This window comes from Lolium perenne, chromosome 2 (assembly GCF_019359855.2).
Source record: "Lolium perenne isolate Kyuss_39 chromosome 2, Kyuss_2.0, whole genome shotgun sequence".
NCBI lineage: Eukaryota > Viridiplantae > Streptophyta > Magnoliopsida > Poales > Poaceae > Lolium > Lolium perenne.
Genome location: NC_067245.2, coordinates 197111070 through 197132501, shown reverse-complemented (window position 1 = coordinate 197132501; position 21432 = coordinate 197111070). Strand labels below are relative to the sequence as shown.

The 21432-nt window shown below is 47.1% G+C and overlaps 2 protein-coding genes across 2 annotated transcripts; both read right to left on the bottom strand.

Moving 5' to 3' along the window:
- Positions 1-1019: 1019 nt before the first annotated feature.
- LOC127334327 (disease resistance protein RGA2-like) lies at positions 1020-6263 on the bottom strand. Its single transcript, XM_051360759.2, has 2 exons — positions 2049-6263; positions 1020-1638 (listed from the first exon to the last, which is right to left on the bottom strand). The coding sequence occupies exon 1, from the start codon at positions 6024-6026 to the stop codon at positions 2073-2075; it is 3954 nt and encodes a 1317-aa protein (XP_051216719.1). The 5' UTR covers positions 6027-6263; the 3' UTR covers positions 1020-1638; positions 2049-2072.
- Positions 6264-16644: 10381 nt separating this feature from the next.
- On the bottom strand, positions 16645-20319 carry LOC127334326 (uncharacterized). Its single transcript, XM_051360758.2, has 6 exons — positions 20100-20319; positions 19015-19079; positions 18655-18926; positions 17459-17533; positions 17327-17389; positions 16645-16948 (listed from the first exon to the last, which is right to left on the bottom strand). Exons 1-6 carry the CDS (start codon positions 20222-20224, stop codon positions 16895-16897), a joined length of 654 nt encoding a protein of 217 aa, XP_051216718.1. The 5' UTR covers positions 20225-20319; the 3' UTR covers positions 16645-16894.
- Positions 20320-21432: the final 1113 nt, after the last annotated feature.

The window sequence follows — 21432 nt, the reverse complement described above, 5'->3', positions numbered from 1 at the left end:
GCAGCGGCGGCCGGCCTTTGCAGCTCCAGCGGCCAGCATTTGCAGCTCCAGCGACAGGAGATTGCAGCAGGGGCGGCCGGCCTTTGCAGCTCCGGCGACAGGAGGTTGGGGGCGGCCGGCCTTTGCAGCTCCGCCGACACGAGGTTGCAGCACCGGCGGCCGGCCTTTGCATCTCCGGCGACGGGGGTTGGTAGCGGCCCCGATGGTCGACATGGCTGCGGGAAAACGGCGTGACAGCGGTGCTCCGACGAGAGAGGCACTGCGGCGGCGAGCGCGGGCGGAGGAGCAGCTCGGTGGGTGGGGCGTGCCCGTGGAGTAGTGGCTCGGGGCGCGACGCGCTGGACTTTGGTGGACGAGCAGCAGGGGCTAGGGCACGGCGGCGGGGTGTCCGGCGCGGCGGCGGCGGCTGGGGTGCGGCGGCGCGGGGCTGGGGCGCGTCGGCCCGAGCTCGTGCGTGAGGCTCCATGGCCGGCCTCCTCTGCTCCGCCTCAGCCGCTCCGTTGCCTGTAGAAAAAACAGAGAGGGAGAGGATAAGGTATGGGAAACGAGTGGAGGAGGAGATGCGGTGCTGTTTGGTGGGCCCTTCACCGAGACGTGTCACACGCGGAAGAAGCAGGTCCACAAGATGCGGAGCATCGGACGACGCCCGACCCGGAGGTTGCAAGTCGCCCGTGCCTCCGGGGGATTAGAATCATTATCCATAGTACATTGTACTCCCTCTAATCCATAATAAGTGTTGGTTGTTTATTTTAAATTGAAGGTAATTTGAACTAAAATTTGACGTAATAATTATGGATCGGAGGGAGTAACAAGAACACTAGTAAAATTCCATTGACATGAACGGTCAAGGTAGACTCACATATGGGCTTCTCTTGCAAATTTCTGTTGAACCACAATTATCAATTACTCTCTCCGTTCTGAAATACTCTAAATTCTAGGTTTAAAATTTATTCTAAAATACTCTACATTCTAATTTTAAATCAACAACAACAGTGAAAACGAAGTGGTTTTCCTTGCTATTTTCAATGTAGCTTGGCTTGGTTGCTCAGTACTAATAAATATAACACTAATTTATCTTTTTTTTTTTTAAATGTAGACTAAATAGAAGGGGGAGTACAGCCAAACAATTGCCAACTCCTCAAAAAAGGAAAAATCCCCTTCCCTCTGGTGGTCTCCGAGCTCGATGGAGTCGCAGAGTAGATGAGCCTTGGCACCCTGGTGCTCCTCGGGTAGTCTGCTGGCGACGGCGGAGCTTCCTCCGGCAGCAGTTGCTCGTCTGAAGCCGCTCGGGAGTCCAGGCCCCCTGTCATTCCTCCGTTGCCGTTGGCATTGCCGCTGCCCACGCGCACTCCTATTTGTCATCCTCGCACGCAAGCGTCGATTCGGCAGCGACAAAATAAATGTGCACGCCGGCGACGCAAACACGCGGAACGGCGGAAGGCCAGCGCGCGAGTTGCCCCATGCGTACCCTTGTGGAGCGGGGTGTCGTCATCGGAGTCCGGTCGACGCCGTGCTCCAACGGGCAGGTCGTCGCGGTGCCGAACGTGGCTGCCCAGAGTAGCAGCGTGTCGCCGGAGGTGATCTTGGCGCCCAGAAAGGCCGAGGGATCACATTCACGTTAGTGTGAACACCCGATACCTGGAAGCAGCAAATGTGTGCGCAACGCTTAGAGCAAACATTGTAAATGGATAGGAAAAAAGAGATATTATCAACTTTCATGAAGATATTCAGCTATTGTTAGTTGTCTAATCGTCACAATGTATATCTAGCTAGGACGAAGAATCACATACTATCAGAACACACGGTGCACTAGTGGGGACAAAAAGTTATAGAACACGATAGGATATTATTCTCAACGATAAAGTAACATTCTCACTGTTCTGACTATGAATAAATACACACCCAACTACCCAAGAAAATGTATACTGAACCGTAAAGTAAAAAAAATCGGAACACTTCGCTCCATGGCGTATGGTGCTAAGTGTGTAAACATATCAACATAGCCCTAATGAATACTACATAACAGAGAAAAAGAGGGGAAGACTTACATATAGGGCAGAGTTTTACAAGAATCAAGGCAGAATATAGTTGGAATTCCAGGAATATGATGATCGAGAATCCTGTACAATCTGCAGATAAGGGATGTGAGCAACCTTATGCCAGTCACAACCTCTTCTCTTTCTGCATCGTTGCTTCAGTACAGGGTGACAACCGAGGAATTGTAAAACTCGTAAGGAGGCAGGCAGCTCTGGAAGTGACTGGATCAGTATAGCTCCTTTAAATTCCAGTGTTTCGAGGGAGGTGAGCCTTGCCATGATTGAAGGTACACACTCCAGTTGAGAAGCATCAAGCACTCCCAGGTGTTTAAGATGGTTACAGTTTTGCATCAACCACTCCTCAGGTAAACATCTAGAGCCGCTATGAATAGTCAAGTCTTTAACTGAGTTGGCTCTTCTCAACGGCTCACATTGCAAGGGAAATGGATTGCTGATTCTCAGCTTGTGAAGTCTTCCAAGGTGTGAAGGAAAGACACTAGCAGTTTGACTAGGATCAGAAACTTGAAACATTTCTGGAGACGATATGCTAAGAAGCTTCTCGCATCCATCGACAACTAACTCCGTGAGGGATGCGAGTTCTTCTATTCCATCTAACCCAGAAAGCTCGCTGCAGCGCACAATTTCCAAATGCTGCACAGATCTGAGACTCCTAAAAACTTCTGCAGATGGAAGGGTTGTCATCGCACAATTACTTAAACAAAGAGTACTTAGGGAAGTGAGACTACACAGGGAATTGAGAAGACAGGTCTCATAAACACCAAATGAAATAATATGAAGCTTCCGTATTGACGATGGCAAACTGATATCTTCAGGTGGGGCAGCTGCTATCGCACAATCATATAAACGCAGAGTAGTAAGGCAAGTGAGTCTGCACAGGGTGTTTAGTAGACAAGTGCTGTAAAAACCACATCGAGCAATATAAAGCTCTCTGATAGACGATGGCAAACTGATATCTGCCTGCGGTGCCATCAGCTTTGGGCAATCCAGCACTGTCAAACTTTTGAGAAGTGGGAGTGCCTGCAACCGATCCATTGGCAGATACAACAGATTTCCACAATACTGAATGTCTAATTCCTCAAGACAGAGAAAACAGTACTCTTGGCCTAGTGTGACTAGGTTTGAACAATTATAGATCTTCAGCCGGGATCGTAATGGCTTTTGGGGTACTGCTGTTTGACTAGAATGATAAGTTGCAGGAAGAGTAGACAAACCAACGTCACTTATTTCAAGATAGGCAAGACTAGATGGTAATGCTGGAATATTTCTCAATACCCTGCATCTTCTAATGAATAGTTCCTCGAGCCGCGGAAACATAATCATACCCTCCACTTCAACCCACTCCTCTAGCGATGGAAGACTTTCAATTGAGAGCAACTTGAGAGATGGGAAGGCAAAAGTACTGTCACAGCCATAAAATGAATCTTCTATTATTTTCACTGCATCCATATCTGCTAGGTAGAGATACTTGAGTGAAGGTAGCCTGCCTAGAGGTGGAAGGTGTTGCCAGTTGTTACAGCATGAGAGTGAAATGTATGTCAAGTTGGTGAGCATGGGATTTTCCATCCAACTCGGAGATCTCATACCATTATATCCTTCAATCTTCAGCTTGGCAAGATTTATGTGAGGTTCAAGGCTATTGAGTACTCGTTCCTCTGTATCTGCTTCAAGTTGGCCACTATGCCAAGTGAGTGACAACATAATGAGATTTTCCTTTTCACACAGCTTGGCCAAAGTAGCTTCCCGTGCATTGACATTTTCAAGCCCACGGGCATATAAATGACGGAGACATTTTAGGTTCTCAAGCTCACATGCCAGGAAACCATGGCGAGGTGGGACATCAAAATCCAAGTGTTGAATAGAAGTTACGTCTCCAATAAAAGTTGGATATCCAATTAGGTGACCAGAAAAGTATCTCAGACTAACCAAATTTCCAAGTTTCCAGGATAGTAACAAACATCTATTCAACTGTATCATTTGGAGATGATATAACTTGTATAACCAGCAAGGACGCCAGAATGAATATTTTGTCACTTCCTTCAGCGGTCCCCGATGATACAAATAACGAAGGTGCGTTAAATTACCAACTGCATCAGGCAGCTTGTAAAGTGAGGATCTCTGCACTCGCAGAACCCGTAATTTTTTTGCTACTTGTAGCACTTTTTCCAGTACAACCCACTGATCCCTTTTCTTTGTTGTGTTACCAAATGATATAACCAGGGTACGCAGTTTCTTTAGTGCAGAGAAATCTGTGAACAGTCTATGGTTTTCCACTGTAATTATTGCATGGCGAACTGTTTTTGGAATACTACCATAATCATTGCTGGAAATTCTGATACATTCTTTTTTGGAAACGGCACGCCCTAGCTCATGCAATAAATCATGTATCACATAGTATTCATGAGAAACCTCACCACGATTACACATATCACTGGACTCTTCTGACTGCAGTTCAAAGAAAGACTTCCTTGTCAGCATGCCCAAATAATATTCTCCCACATCCTCTGGCATCTGATCTTCATCTACAGATAGCTGGATTAGTCCTGAGCCCATCCAAAACTTAACCAGTTCATCTTTCGTGAACCTATAATCTTCGCGGAACATGCTGCAGTATCTGAAGCAAGCCTGTAGATACGGGGGAAGATGGTGATAACTTAATCTTAGAACTTTCATGACACCTTCATTACCATGCTCTATAGTAGAGATATTTTCTTTTAACATTCGGTTCCAGTATATACTATCCATAGAGTTGTTCAACAGCCCACCCAATACCTTCGCAGCTAAAGGGCTTCCACTCAACTTCTTAATGATTTTCTTTCCAATATCTTGCAAGTTCACATACTCATTAGGATTTAATCCAAAAAATGCATGTTTGTTCAGAAGTGCCAAAAGATCGTTATCCCGTAGACCCCCCAATCTCAAAGACTTAGTTCTTGCTCCTACTACTCTTTCAACAATGTCTACAACAGATTGCATTCGAGTTGTCAATAAGATCCTGCTTCCCTTTTGGCCAAATTTCAGAGGGGCAACTAACTTCTCCCAGTCAGTTCTTCTCTCATCATTCCATACATCATCAAATACAAGCAGAAATTTCTTGGAGTTCAGCTTCCCTCTGATAATCTCTTGAAGTGTATTTAGACAAGTGATATCGGTACCTCGTCCAGTCATTTCTTGTGCAATCTTTCTTGTCAGACCATGAACATCAAAATCATTGGAGACACACACCCATATAATATGATCAAAGTATTTCTTCACTCTTTGGTCATTGTAGATTGCTTGTGCTAGTGTCGTCTTGCCCATGCCTCCTATGCCAACTATAGCGTAAGTGGCGACATTGCAACCGTCGTGATTTTGAATATCATCACTTTCTTGCTTGACCAACCATTCAACTACCAGATCTCTCTCAGTGTCACGGCCAATAATTGTTTCATCAACCAAGAAAGAACTAGTCTCGCGAGGATTACCAATTTCCTGATGACATATGTGCCTCAAACTCGATGGACCAAAACGATCCACGAGTAGTACGAAACGCTCCACAGAAGCAGCAACCTCATCAAGTTTCTTCATCGCATCTACCATTTTCTTATAAGTACCAACCTTAAGCATAGTATTGAACTGTTGGATAAACATCCACTTACACTTGTACAGAGAACTACTCGCCTTATTACCTCGAGTTTTCACCTTTCTCTCAAGCTTGTAGTACTCCACTTCATCAAGAACATCCTCGGCCTCCTCGACAGCATCCCTGAGCTGCCAAAGCCATGCATCAAGCGCTTCGCTTTGGTCCCTCACCAGCTCCATATCGATGGCATCAAAGACTACTTGCACCTGTGGGAGAGTCCTCTCCAGCTTCTCCTTCACCGACTTCATCCCCTCTGCTTTTGTATACTTCTCCAGGTATTCAAAAGACTTGCGGACAATCGCAGAGATAGCTGAGACAGCCACAGCTTTACCAGCGAAAGCCAAGGCCATGGTTGGAGACAAGGTGAGCAAGCAAGTTATCAAACGAAGGTATTGAAGTACACAGCTGTATCAGTGCTCTTGTAATGGCAGCCGGCAAAGCAATAGCTAAGGAACAGCGGTGCTAAAGAAGCACTCTTGTCCACTGAGCAGCACTTGTGTTATCAAGTCGTTGATGGCCCCACTGAGGAAGACGCGTCCAAGATGAAATTATTCCCTTCTGCATTATTTGTGGAAAATTAGCACCAAGATCTACACGTGATGGCTCGGGACCATGAAATGCCTACTACACTGATGGTCTAATAGTGATGGCGTAGACTTACTAAAAGCAAGTCAATGAATATTTTCTAGGTGGCAACCTTGCCCTCTTTCTTGGCAACTTCAAGCCAGTACATGTGGACAGCTAAGAGAGATGAATATATTGTATTCAAGTTATTGTGTATTCAGGCAAGATTAGTGCTCGAACTAATGTAAAAATTCAGCAAAGGGTGATAGTTTAAACTAGTGCAGGAACTATTGCACCAATCCTCCTGTTACTGCACTGATGTTTCATCGTGTTGCCATGTCTCCTGGACGAGTAGGTCCAACTGGACTCGATTCAGCATAAGGTAATTAGGATTCTATCTGCCCCTTACATGTTTAAATTTCAATCAAATAGTATTGATCATGGTGACAACTAATTCTTGTTTCATGTTTTTTTTCTCTGGTTTGCTTATGTTACAACGTCAAACTAGTATACTTCTAAACAAGTATTTTGATAGGAGATGACAAAACAAAAGCTGGGGAGTGGAGTATTAAACTGAGCAAAGCCACTTGTGTTGTGGTGTTTACCCACCGACGAAAACGACCCCAAAGAATCGAGCGGCAGGCTTGATACGCAATCACAACCAGCAAACACATGAAAATGACTCTGAAGAAAAATGCAAAGACCGGCTTCAGCAGCTCTAGGGAATACGGACAGAGACCGGTTTACTACATGGCTAGCATAGCAGAAAAAAAATGCAAACAGTACTGAAATTGCCAACTTAACTGTAGTTCCTGGAACTCTGTGTTCTGACCTGGGCACTTCGTATCAATCGATCCGTTGCTGGCGCATACTTCATTTTCCGTGGTCAGGTTGCTCGGATGAAGAAGTGCCTAAGCAGCGGAAGCGGAAGGGAAGATCTGTGTACCAGAGGCGTTATTGTCGACGCAGGCACCGTCCGCCCCCAGCCCCCCACCTAGCCATCATGGAAAAGCGACAGCCCTGCCGTGAGGCCTCGTTTGGCAGCCCGGGTTCTAGGGGTATTCGCGTGTATATTACCGGCCCAGCCTGTTACTCGGAAATACCCGCTACAGCCCATTTGGCAGCCCGGTATTGAGGCGTGTAAGCCCGAGAGAAAATCCAAATACACGTCGGGTCGACGGGTATTCCAGACGCGAGGTGGGCGACGCGTTTTTTACACTCGCGGCGGCGGAGCGACCTCTCGCCGTCTCGCGGGGGCAGCGCGAGCTCTTGCAGCGGAGCTCCCTGACGCCGGTCGATCCCACTGTCCATCTACCTCCACCATCCTCTCTGCAGTCCCTCGGCCGCCAGATCCCACCGCCTCCTCGCCGTCGCCTCGAACGCCGCCTGCCACCGCCGCTCCACTCGGCCGCTTCCTGGCCGTCGCCTCCTGGATGTTGGAAGGCTGACGTTCACTCCGGTGTGTTCAAATGCGATCAGATTAATCCGTATGAACAGAATGGTATACAGTTTTGATTTTTGTTACTTCACAATGCAACATGCCATTTTCTCCCAGTTTGTGTTCAAATGCGATCAGATTAATCCCTGTGTGCCAAACGATGGGATTGGGTGGAGAGTATTGTGGTGTGAGAGTATTGGGTAGGAGAAAGGGAATTGGGTGACGGAAGTGTATTCACCAAAAACACGCTGTATTATACACTTCAAAACACTGGAATCCACTGTTTCCAAACAAGGCCGGGAGGGGAGTGGTGTCTGCTGTGAGGGCGACGGCGACGACCGTGGTTGGCGGAGGAGCGTTGAGGCGACGGCCAGCAAATTCTGCTTATGGGCCGGCCCGATGTGACAAATGTACAGGCGAAGATCAGTCCTAGTGTCCTACTGTCGGCCCAGATTCTTTTTAAGAAAAGCTACTCCTTCCTATTGATCAAATGAACCGGCCAGGTAGATTCTCCCAGCTAGCAGCTTCAATTGATGATCTGAAAATCAGACATCAGTCATGGTTTTCTACTACAGAAGTACTCCCTCCGGTCTCTGTTAGTCTACATTCTAGGAAAAATCAGATAAATTAGTAGTGCATTTATTAGTACTACTTAAATTGGTAAACATCAAATCCAAGCTACATTGGAAATAGTGACATCTAATTGATAAAGGAGGAACACTTCGTTTTCGTATTCTTGTTGACTACTCCCTCCGTCCACAAATAAGTGTACTTCTAACTTTTGTACTAAGTCAAACATTTTAAGTTTTGACCAACCGTGAAAAAAAAGTAGCAACATATATAATGAGATTTTGGTATAATTTGAAACTACATTTCAAAACGAATCTCGGGATACTAAATTAGTGTCATAAATGCTACTACCTCCGTTTCAAAAAATAAGGCGTCCTCGTTTTACGTGTTTTTTATTTGACCAAGAATTACTTTAAATAGATAAAGATTTTTTTATGAAATTAGTAAAAGTGTTCTTCAATATGAATCTAACGATACTAACTACATATAATATAATCAAGATTTTGTTGCTCAATTTTTATGGTCAAAGTTCGTCTTGAAAATGCGCGTGCGCCTTATTCCTTGAAACGGAGGTAGTACTACTTTTTCCTATATATTTGGTCAAAGTTTAAAGAGTTTGACTAAACATAAAACCTAGATGTACACTTAAGTAAAAGCTAGAATGTAGAGTATTTCAGAATAAATTTTAGGCGTAGAATGCAGAGTATTTCAGAACGGAGGGAGTACGAGCGTGTAGATGAAATGCAAACAAGGTTGCCCATATGTTAGCCTTTGTAGGAAAATCATGTAATGCAAATGAGGTTATTTTGTGGAATGATGATGTACCAGCCATGGTGGCTTAAGTTATTTTCCCTAAAAATGTTGTCTACATTTATTATGGAACAAAGGGAGCAATTTTGCAGAAAAAACTGAACTCCCCGCAACATGTAACCATTGGAATTAGGAATTAGGTATGGAAAGGGATTTAATCCTCCGAAGGCTGGGTTGATCACAACCTCCGGGTCAGCGAAGATGATCTTGACCCATTTTTTCTGAGGAGGCGGCGTCCAAGATTCTTCAGATTCCGATTAGCCATCGTGGCGGTGATTCTTGGCCACACACTCGCTTCGGCACATACACGGTCCCATCGGGCTACAATCTAGCAAGATTGGCAAAAAGTTTTGTGAACAGCGAAGTATATCCAAAGGGGGTTTATCTTCTGATCATGAAGGCGATGCAAAACTATGGAAGGCTCTGTGGGCAGCCAAGGTTCCAGGGAAAATGAAAATGAAAATCACAACTTGGCGCTTTGCACATGACTGCCTTCAAAGTGGCCACCAATTGCAGGCCAGGCATATCCCTGATGTTGCAGCTGAATGCTTCTTCTGTGGCCACCATGAATCCATACAACACACAATCCTCTTCTGTCAATTTGCGCGGGAAGTCTAGGACAGTGTATCGTCTGAACATACCCTCAGCCTTCGTCGGAAGTTCTTCACTTCCACCTGAGCATGGACTTTGGATTTCTTTGGGGTGTGCCTCAGCCATGGAAGCTACAGTGTTGACCACCACTTTGTAGCATATCTGGCATGCTAGGAATAAAGTTCGAGATGGAGAACCGTTGATGCATCGAAGGTGTGTTGCGGAAAAGATCTTGGCTTATATTCAGATGATTGTGACACATCTTTACAAACCTACCTCTAACCAAAGGCGTGAGACTACTTCTTCAGTGCTCTGATGTCTCCGCCGCCGGTAGGTATGTATTTGGTGAGCGTTGATTGTCTCTCGGTGGTGCAACGGGTGACAGCGGGGACTGACAATCGTTCATTATGTGGTCCTGTAATACGTGATATTAGGCAGCTCGTGAGGTCCTTCACCTCTTGCACCTTTCGTCATGTAACCCGTGGTTTAAACGGCTCTACTCATTGTTTGGCTAAGTGTAGTGAGTCTCTTATTTTCTCAGTGCAGCGTGGAGTTGCTCCAGAGTGTATCCAGGAGATACTTTGTAATGGCATTATGATTATGTGATCAATAAGCCCACGTTTCTCTAAAAAAAACACCTCCGGATCAGCAGTGGTCGGATCCTTCGAAGCTAGCACGTGACTGGTGCATGAGCACGTGGGTCTCACCCACTTTCCTCTTTTCCTTAATCTCTTCCCAATCAAATGTGTTTATCCTTTTTTTTCCGTCGCTGGCCGCGCTGGTGCTAAGCCTCCCCCACCTCTTGTCCCTCCAGCGGGCACCAAACCCACCGCCCTCAACTCCGGTGTTGGCAGCCTTCTCCTCCCTTCACTCTTCCCTTCCTTCCTCTCTCCGTGGAACTCCCCCGTTTGGTTGAATTTTTTTTGCCTCGTCTTCCCTGAGGAACGACACGACATCTATCTCAAATCTCAGGTCGCCATGGCGTTACCGCTGGAGATGGAGGCCGCCATGGGGCATCCTCACTGGACTCTGCCACCGCGGTGCGCCACGGGCTTCCGTACCGGAATCTACGCGCCACCGCGAGGTGCGGCCATGGCTGCCGCCACCGCGAGGTCCGCCCTGCATCTCCACCCATGTCACTCCCCTTTTGTCGGTGCCATTGAGGCGCGCATCGAAAACAAGGTGGGGCTCTGCCCATGCATGATCGAGCTAGCCCCCTCCCTCATCATGCGAGGTCGTCACGCGTCGTGCTGGCATCCACACCAGCAAGGACGCTCACGTCGCCGCATGGGTAGTCTCGCTGGAGGGCAATCACACACAGTCGAGGGGCAGCACCCCTACACCTCCTTCCCATCCCCAACATGCGTGCAGATGACGAAACCCTGACAATATTGTACTCATGCAACCAATCATTGAGATGGAGGCTACAAAGTTCCTGCTCATGCAACATCGGTTGGGCGCGGCAGAAGGCCACTACAGGCCGTCCTTGGCTTCCTGATGATGCAAAGTGCGGATGCCAAAGCTGCAAAGAGCACATGCTAGAGCTTCAATTGGTCAACAGTAATGCTACAAATTACGAGCGGCGGAGCTGCAAATTATCATCGACTGTGCTGCAAGCGATTACCTATGGTGCTACAAACAGTTAGCGGTAGTTCTTCAAACGGTTCGCTGCAATCAGTGATGGGTGTTGTAAGAAGCAAGTGACGGCGCTTCTAGCTGGAGTTGGGATGTTGTCGACGGTGCACCACCAAGTAGTTGACGATGCTAAGATAGTATTAACTTTTTGTGCAAATGTTCTGTTGTTTTGATACTTTAGTATATCATTATTGCTACAACATCTACGACGAGGTCTGTTTAGCTTCAATAGCACAAAGTTGTGGAATTTTCTAGTATGCGTTTTAGAGAGGTTGTCAAAAAAAGACGGTATATAGAGATTCCCCATCTATATCCAATCGAGAATAGAAGTGACTCCCTTTCGGTGCCGGCTTGTAATCTCTGCCGTCTACACACGCACACCATCATGCCTCCTTGGTTCGAGACAAAGCCAAGCAAAACATATGATAGACAGATGAAGCGCCCACCAGCAGGAGGGCTAAAACCTGTAGTTTTGAAGTTGCAAACTCCAACTTCAAAGCTAGAGTTCTTTAGCCCTTTAGGGTCTCTTTTCATATCTAGCTATGTGAAAACCCACCGTACTCTTCTCTCAAACAGCCTACATAACTTCTGCTTTTCAAGTCCCCTATTTGTGTTCAACTTGTTTTTTTTTGTTTTTTTTGTCGAACCTATTTTTTTTTGCTTCAATGAAGCTAAAGCGGAGCTGTTTTGAAGCAAATTCAGGATTTTAGCAAAAAAAAAAAAAAAAAAAAACGTGTCCGGAAGAAAAATATGCCGCGAAGGATTCCTAGCACTACCCATTATCTATCGAGGTAAACCGAATCTAAATCAGTCTCAGTTTTTGGATCATTTTGGCTGCAATGGGTATTTGATGCGTGGACAAGAATTTTCGATGCCTAAGCTGGGGCAGTTTGGAACGGGTATTTGGTTCATAGAGTGATTCTTTTTCGAATTTCCTGCCAGATTTAACAATATTTGGCAAAGTGTGAAGAACTAAACAACTCAGTTTGTAATTGAAAATCTCTACCCACTGCTTCGAACTCGTCATCGAAAATCTTTGCACATGTCCAGTCGATTGGTGCTTCCTTTGAAGTCGTCATCGAAAATCTTCGAACATTTCCTAATCGATTGATGTGTTTGAAGTCAAAGTTCTTAGTGTCATTATGCTCTCTGTGGCTCTGGGGCAACGAAGAGAACTGCCGTTCAACTTCCGTCTCGTTAATGGCACAGAAAAAAGGGGAAATTTCACGTAAATAAAATTCCTTCATCTGCTTATTTCTCCCATAGAGAGAGTTACTAATCACTGAATCGCAGCCACTGGTAAAATCGATGAAGATTTTGAAATGTGGAGCCCTGATGTACACGAGCCGCGATGGGGGTTGCCGCGGCGCATGTAACGAAGGGCGCGCATCTATCTCCCAGGCGTGTAACCGCGGCAGCTCATCCGAATAGGGTACACGCTGCCACTTGACTTACACCTGGTTGAACTGGTAATCATCTCACTTCGATCTACGGAAAATCGGATCAAAGATTGCAAGAAAACACAGAAAAAATTGGGAGGATTCGGCAGCGGAATGATGTGTCAGATCTCGACAAGAGCGAATCCGTATGTGGAAACCCCGAAGAACGCTCGGTCAGATGATCGACTGGTTCGCTTGTGGCTGGTGGTCAGCTGGCGCTCGGCCACCGCCGAAGCCGGCTCCGCGCCGCTGAACCAGCGAAACCGAGGATGAACAAAACGCAAAGAAGAGGCGAAATAACGCAACAAGATCTCAAGAAAACCCAAACGCAAACGGGTAGACGGACGGGATTCTACCGGGACCGGAGACGAGGAAGAGGAGAGCTGCTTCTAAGCTGCGGCGCCGCCGGGTTATATAGAGCGCACGGAAGGGTTCGCAGTCTAGGGTTCGGTTCTGTTTCGGTGCTCTGGCCTCTGGGCCTGGTAACATGGGTGGGCCTGCCCACAAAGAGCTCCTTTGTAGGCTAAATCCGACCACGCGACTCGGCCGAGGCATGTGCATTCGGAAGATGCAAACAAGGGATGCGGATACAGTATGCTTCTAGGTGCGAAAAATAATACGAGTACTTCTACGAAAACACTTAGAGAATGTCTAGCAGGCCCTTACTTTTCTGCCCTGTATTTCGCGACTTTTTCGTCCCGTATAAAAAAAATGCTCGTAGATACACCGTTCCGTCTAGCAGACCTCGTATTTGACCCCGTATATTCGTAAATTTAAAACCCCGGAAAATTTGTTCATTCATAGTTCGTCGACTATACATACGAATCGACGTATATACATACAAAATGCGCGATCATGGATCGCGACTTCTAGTCGGAGAGGTCGATGATGTACCCGTCGGCCTCCGCCTCCGCCTCCCGCGCCTCCGCCCTTCACGGCGGCGATGGCCGCCGCCCTATCTTCCTCCTCCGCCCTTTTCCTCTCGGCGGCGTCCTTGAGGGACTCTTGAATCGCCTTCAAGAAGGCGGGGTCCTGGTCCTGGTCCTCCTCCTCCTCCTCGCCGGCGAGCGGAGCACCTCCGCCGATGGTGCTCCCGATGCTCGCATTCCATGCCTCCTTCACCCGGCGTTGGCGCTCCCACTCGGCGCGCCACTCCTCGAACTTGGGGCCGCTCATCGGCTTGAGCGGCGGGTCCTCGCTGTACCAGCGGCCGCCCCGCGCGAACTCACGGAGCTTCGGCGGGACGAACGCGGCGCCATCGTACTTGCAGGCCGCACGGCGGCTCCCGGCGGCGGATCTCTTGCATTGGAGCCGCCAAGCATCCTCCACGTTGTCCGGCGAGCGGGATCGCTTCGATCCGCTCGCCGGCGAGGCGGTACTGCGGCGGCGGGCGTCCATGCCGGAGCTAGGGTGGAATGCGGCGCGGGGGAGTGAGGAATTGCTCGCCGGAGCAGGATGGAGGAGGCGGCGGCGCACGGCGGAGCTAGGGTTGCGAGTGAGGGGTTAACCCCTCACTCGCACGTTCGCCCGGTATAAGTAGGGGGCGGCGGGGCGGATTTCCTAGGCCCCGTATTCCGCCGAAACGGGCCGGCCCGAATACGGGGCCTGCTAGACGGCCCAAACCGCGCCTGCCCCGTATCTCGCCGGAATTTTACGGGGTGAGCGGGTTATAAGGGGCCTGTTAGACATGCTCTTACAAATGCGAAAACACTTGGAAATACGAAAACTTAGAAAATGTACATTTTTGTGTCCCCTTGGTTGTGTGCAATCTTTTGTAGAAAAAATATAAATACTGGTGAGTTGTTTTAAGAAGACAAATTGAGTGCCAAATCTGTTGCATGTTTAGAGCATTAACTTTCTCGTTTTTATTGGAATAAACATACATGTCTATCATGGAACATTTGCATTGTTTTTTAAAGGGTAATTGCAAGTGTTATATTTTTGCAAGTGCAATCATCACCGCTCGCCATTGTAGGTCGTCACCCTCAACCTGAAGTGTTATGTGAGTCGAAGAGATGGACCATCGACGGCGGAACATATGTTGTTGGGGCGCGTCAATCGTGGATCATCTCCATGCTTCTCGAGACTGATCTATCGCTTATCGTTGACCACATTGAGGCAAACCTGCATATCCGCCATCCTCTACCCTCTTTCCATGCTCCTAGACCGTCGTCCACCCTTGCACATCGACGACCGCCACCACGTCGCAGAACTACAAATCAACCTCACCATCGGAGAGACATAAGACAATTTCCATTAGTCCCCCGACGGCTCCCCCAAGGACACTGCCAAGTTGGATTTGTGGCTGGGGAAAGATTATTCCAACAGTCAAGATCGTCGCCATCGAAGCGCTAACATGTGACACACAATTTCTAACCCTAACAGAGCATCCAAAGCAGCAAGCCAGGGGCAGCGGGATGAGGGAGAAGAACGGCCACCTCCCTTATCGCTTGTGGGTAAGGGGAACATGTAGTTTCTCTGGATAGGTTCTATATTTGTACATTCACTCGCTTTAGTTTCACGCTAAGCTAATGCCGTTGAGTTTTGTAATGGTCTCGTGAGAGATTCCAGTATTTCAGTTTAGCCTTAAATTTTGTGTTTTATTAGCAAGTTATGTCTCATTTAAATTGGTTTCGCATAGAGTTTGAAATGAAGAAACAAAACAAATAATGGTGGATCCAAGATTCCAAATCACATGACCATTCACTGCAGACGATTCTGCGGGTAGGGATGGCAACGGAGACCGTTTACCCAAAACCCGACGGGGTTTTCCTCTATTAGGGGCCGGGTGTGGTATCTAATTTATCCCCATGGGGGTATTAATAGAAAGACATGCTCTCCGATGGGGAAAGCGGGGCGGGGGGCGTTCTAGCAGTCCCCATACCCGAACCCCGCGGAGCCCCGCATGTATCAGTAATATCCCACAAATTTAGCTTGTCCTGCTTAATTTTAGCTAAGCACGCATTTACGCCCGTCACTAATGTTTGCTTACCTTCTGGTAATCACGTGATTCGGTGGTGTCATCGTGTGAACTATGTGAGTCAAACATAAGTATTTGTTATGTCTTATGTGTGTCAGTGTGTGGTTCTGTGACTCTGCAGTCTGCACGTATTAACTTATTTTTGAGCTTGAATTTCTGAGGTATTTTCATGATTTGTCTACTATTTGTGATGGGGGTGGGGAACCCGTGGGTCTACTATACCCGGTGGGTGATGGGAACGGGGAAAAATAGTCCCCAAGGTGGGGAATGGGGATGGAGGAATTTCACAAACGTGGGGACGGGGAAGAAAAGGCAATCCCCGCGCGGGGGCAGACCCGTTGCCATTCCTATCTGCGGGCCTTCGGTTTGCATCAAAAATCGAGCTCCTGGAATTTTCAGGCGTTCATTAGGCTGAAAACATCAACTCATGAATCCTGGCCATGAAATCTTTTAATGAATAAATGTGCGGTCCTGGTGTGAATAATGACACAGGGGGTTATATATACAGAAAATAAAATGATGCAGGACATGAACAGAAAACATCAGCTCGGCCGTATGTAAACGAGTCATATGCAAAGGGTTATACTTCCTCCAATCATATTTTCCTTATCTTTTTAAGCAAAACCTACAATCATATTTTGCATTAAAAAATATACTTTCACATGCAGGACCATGCTACTGGGAGTCAAGTTGTATATCCGTTGTATAAGTCGACATATGTTTAACCCAGTGCTATGTTTAATGAAGATGTGGTAAATTCTCTATAAAAAAACTTTCCATTGAGCACATCAACACTGAAATACCAATGGAAGAATCCCAATTTCTCTCAACTGTGTGATTCTGAAAGATGTTTTAAATGCTTCACTCCAATGAAAATGGAGACGTTAACAATAGTATACAATGGTATTACCGCAGCTATCACATCAGTTAATCAGCTGGTCTGACAAGCAAATCATGCAGATCATATAAATAACAGCAGACAAGCAGACCAATAAGCTTACAGCATCATCCTTCCTGAACCACGTCTTGTTGTTCTAAACAACCTAAACAAATTTGATGCATGATGTTAGGACAGATGCATGCCATTACAAGAGACCACACATTGTTGTACATGTACCCTTTCCAAGATATGCCGAACTTGCAGATGAGCAAAACCTACCCCATGTCCCTGTTTTTCTACATTGTAACTTCCTAGGACCCTGAAACTCTGGGTTCCGATGCAAGAATAATCTTCTTCCTAGGACCCTGAAAGAACAGACACCTTAAGCTTGACCTTTGCACCTCAAATCAAATTATACATATGTACAAGAAAGAACACAGACGAACAATGACTTCACATCGAATTGGGCAATAACTACGTACCATGTCATCAGACAAAAAAAGATGTAAGTGCATGCAGTATTTTTCTAAGGCAGCCCAATTTCCATAGCAAAATTGTCTAAGCTCATGCTTTTTAACACTTCTGTGTACTTACTTAGCAATAGAGTTTACAGTTTATGTAGAATATACGAAAATATAACTATTTTTTCATACTAAAGTTACTCTTAAGATGACAGATGTGAGAAGTGAAGAAATAGCCAACTTTAGCAAAATTCAAGATCTGACATGATGTAATGCACTTACCATCGGGATACCCAAGGCCTTGAGATCACTTTCAGTCATGTGACGTAGGGCTGCCATGTCAACCTGCAAGACAATTGTCAACCAAATAGGCAGAGAAAAACTATATTCGACAGATTTAGGGAATAGCCAAACCTCCTCTGCCTGGAAGTTAACAGAATACTTCTCAAGTCCAAGTGATTTCAGGAAATTGTCGATTGGACTTTCAGCCTGCAAGTGTTCCCAAAGGAAGATGTTGGGTAAGAACATAAAACAAGCCAGAAAGTTTATTTAAAAAAAAGTCTACCACACATTCTCAAAATAACCATGTTCAGAACAAGCTGTACCACGTACATTGAAGGATGTTTATAACATGTTCAGCAACAAACACTCCAGTCATAACCAACATACAACAATGCCGAAATATGTAGTAAAATACAGAGGCACAAGACCAGTTAATTCTACGCATTTCACACGACAAAGTAAAATAACTTCAATATAAGTATCCATGTGGAACAACATAACCCTGTACTACAAAGCACTTACTACCCAGTCAACATGCAACAAGCTACCCGTTGTTGGGTAACTAGGGCAGAGGTTTTGAATAATACAATTGAACAGCCCCTCATTTAGAGCTCCTCGTAATGAAATGTAGCATGAACACTTGTCAGATGATAGTTAATCTGCCTGTTGCTTTCTTGGATATATCACACGGTGTAAAGCATCCTTATCCATTTCTTAAAAGTTTATGTTACGGCGACTTGTCTATCTCTAAAATTGTTGACCATGATATATATACACATAAGTTCAGGTACACATTCGCCTACAGCAAATCTTGCTTCCAGGAAGTGCTAAACTTACGCAAGGCCCAGCTATAAAAGGACCTACGCTTACATGGCAATGGCTAATGGGATATCTCAGAATTTTATGCACAAGGTCAGCATAAAGGATCAAAGGGAAATGCTGAAAATGCACAACAAATTATTATAATAATCTTGGTAGGAAAATGTCTTTGGAAACGAAATGGAAATGAAAGAGATTAAACGTTTAAAATCACTAACAAAACTTAACAAAAAAAACTGTAGACAAATAGATTCACAAGGATCAAATGTTAATGGCGTTCTGTATGGAATAGAATAAACAAAGCAAGCTAAACGAAAATACCGTCATAACACAACGTTGTCCAAAAGTAGTACTACAAATTTCATGCTGGGTACAATAAATAAGGTCAATTCCAGCAATACATGCTTCAAGTTAAACGCCAACCGACTAAAGCCTATGGGCAAATGAAATTCTGGCACATGTAGAAAGCAGAGAAACTGGGAAACATATACTACCAACAGAATACATACCTTTGGCTGAGAAGTCTTCTTAGATGATGACGGTTTCGCTACTTTTTTACTTTGGCGTACAGGCCTTTCATCAGCATTTTCACGCCTTGTGACTTTCACAATCTCTGATACAGGTTTTACCTTTCGAGGGTCAGCATTTGATGGTTGTGGGTGCATTGTTCCAGATAGCTTCTCACGTAGATCACGTACACCTGAACCCATTTGACCGGCAGACCCTTGCTGAGGGTTCTTCCTCTGAAGCTTGAATCGCAAATCCCGTGGATCAGCTGATCCTTAAGTGCAGACAGATAAAGTTAAATGGGACCAGGATAAAAGGTAGCTTGTCTGACTTCATTTAAGGTGCATCGACAGATAGATTACTTGAAGCTGATCCATTATCTTCCCGGTAAAGATCATGCTTCCATTTATCATCAGTTTGTCGCTGCCTACAGACAGTACAGGGCAAGAAATATCAATGTTGCTGAAATTAGCTAGTCTAGTGGAACAGGGAAACATGAACGGTGAAACGGCGCACGCCCGAATATTCTGCGTTCGACAAGAAGGATCACCTAATAACTTAAAATATGCATGCTAACATAGAGCATTGCGCTTTCTTTTACAAGCATTCGTAAACACATCAAGGTTCATGTGAACAAACATCACACAGTATGAGTTTACATGAGAATAGAAGTGAACTAACGTATTATTCATCCTTCGATTGATACTTAATGTTGGACTCCTTTGTTTGGAAATAGCAAACAAATCTATTAAAAAATCAATTGCAAGCCATCAGCTTTGCAACAGTTCATAACTCGGTTCCATAAGTTTTTGTTAGACTGAGTAAAACATTGTGCTTCCTAGGTTATCTCAGTACCTTCTAACTCCATACCAAGATATCCCAACTTCTGAAAACACAAAACAATCGTAAAAGCAAGCGATTGTCCAAAGTACCTCCAAAGACAACAAATAAGAAAGGATTGTGCAGAAAGCTTGCTATGCTGACATAGTGACTTCGCAGACCAATTCAGGACATCTCCCATGCTGAACCACTGGATCAGCCTCCACAATTTCCATCACTCCACAATGGTCATCACTCAAGACGACAATGACAACATACATCACGTGCCACAAAGCTCGCCCCTACTCCATGGGACCTCAATTATAACATGAACGAAGGCATGGAATCTACCACTCCCCATCCGAGGCCAAGCAACCTAAAACTACGCCCTGATTTCCACCATCTCTAAGTCTAAGCACACAGGAGCGCACAGGGCGTGCACAGCTTAGCTAAGGTTACAGAACGAGCATGCGGAGTAGCAGAGCAGAAGGGAACATCAGCAGCAGGCGCGAAGAGCCTAGTTCAGATTCGAATCGGGAGGGGGGCGGATCCCTGTTCAAGACGGGGGAGGGGAGCGTAGAAACGATACGGAGGGAAGTGGGGAGATGGGGGCGGAGCTTGAGCTGACCTCTTGAACACGGCCTGACGGGCCCGGAGCGCAGGGTCGGCGCCGCCGCGGCCGGAGGGGCGGTCGGCGTCGAGGCGCTCGTGGACGGAGGGCTTGCGGCCGGTGGAGATCTGGTCCGCATACATCTCCGCCGCTGTGCCTACGTACGGCGGGGCGCGGCGGGGCGGGAGGGCGGCTGGTCTAGGGTTTCGGCTTTCGGAGCCGACGCGAGGACGGTGGTGAGGAAGGAGGAGGAGATGAGCGAACGAGTGGCTGGCTAGTGCGGCTGGGAGGTGGGTCCCATTTGTCTGTCCACAATTAAGCTATGTTTGGAAGTTTTGCAACAAATGAAAAAAATCATGCAGGATTTGGAAAGGATCGTGCTGAGGATCCTCCCGAGGATAATTACCTCCGAGACTCCGAGTCCCCCAAACGACACGTGTCCTAGGACCAGTACGGTTACAACTCATCTCTCCCGCACTCATCTCTTTCCCGCATAGAAAAAAAATAGAAAAAAAATAGAAACATCCCACGCGCAGACACAACACGTTCTCCTCCCCGCACCATCCTCCCTGAAAAAGTACGGCGAGGGACCTTGCCGGCACACATCAACTCCGGTTGAAAGCACCGCCGCCTCTCCTTGCAGCACTGACTCCCACCGATGGTAGCGCCGCCGCCCGTGGCAAAGACCGTCGCCCGCCTTTGCGACTCCGGCGACGGGAGGTTGCAAGAGCGGTGGCCGATTTTTGCAGCTCCGGCGATGGGGTTTGCGCAGCGGCGGACGGCCTTTGTAGCTCCGACGACGAGAGGTTGCGGCGGGGCCAGCCTTTGCGGCCTCCGGCGACGGGAGGTTGCGGCAGCGGCGGCCACCTTTGAAGCTACGGCGACGGGAGGTTGCTGCGGCACCGGCGGCCGGCGTTTGCAGCTCCGGCGGCGGGAGGCTGCAGCAGCTCCGGCCACGGCGGTTTGCAGTATCGGCGGCCAGAGGCTGCAGCAGCTCCGGACGGCCTTTGCAGTTCCGGCCAGGCGGTTTGCAGCACCGGCAGCCGGCTTTTGCAGCTCCGGTGACGGGGGTTGCAGCTCCGCCCTCTTGATGTCGCGTGGATGGCCGCCTCGGCGCCGCCGCCACCTTGTTGCAGCTGCGTCATAGCGCCGTCATGGCGCCAACGATCTTGGACTTCGCACTCCCCATGGCTGCCCTTGTTAGCAGCACCCGATGGAGACTACCAGAACTGGGCGAGAAACAGCTGGGATCAGGCTGGTGGCGACGCGGGCTGAGATCTCGCCAGCGACGTGCGTGAGGGGTGGGGGCGGGGCAGCAGCTCACCGGCATGGTGGAGCTCGGAGGCTACAG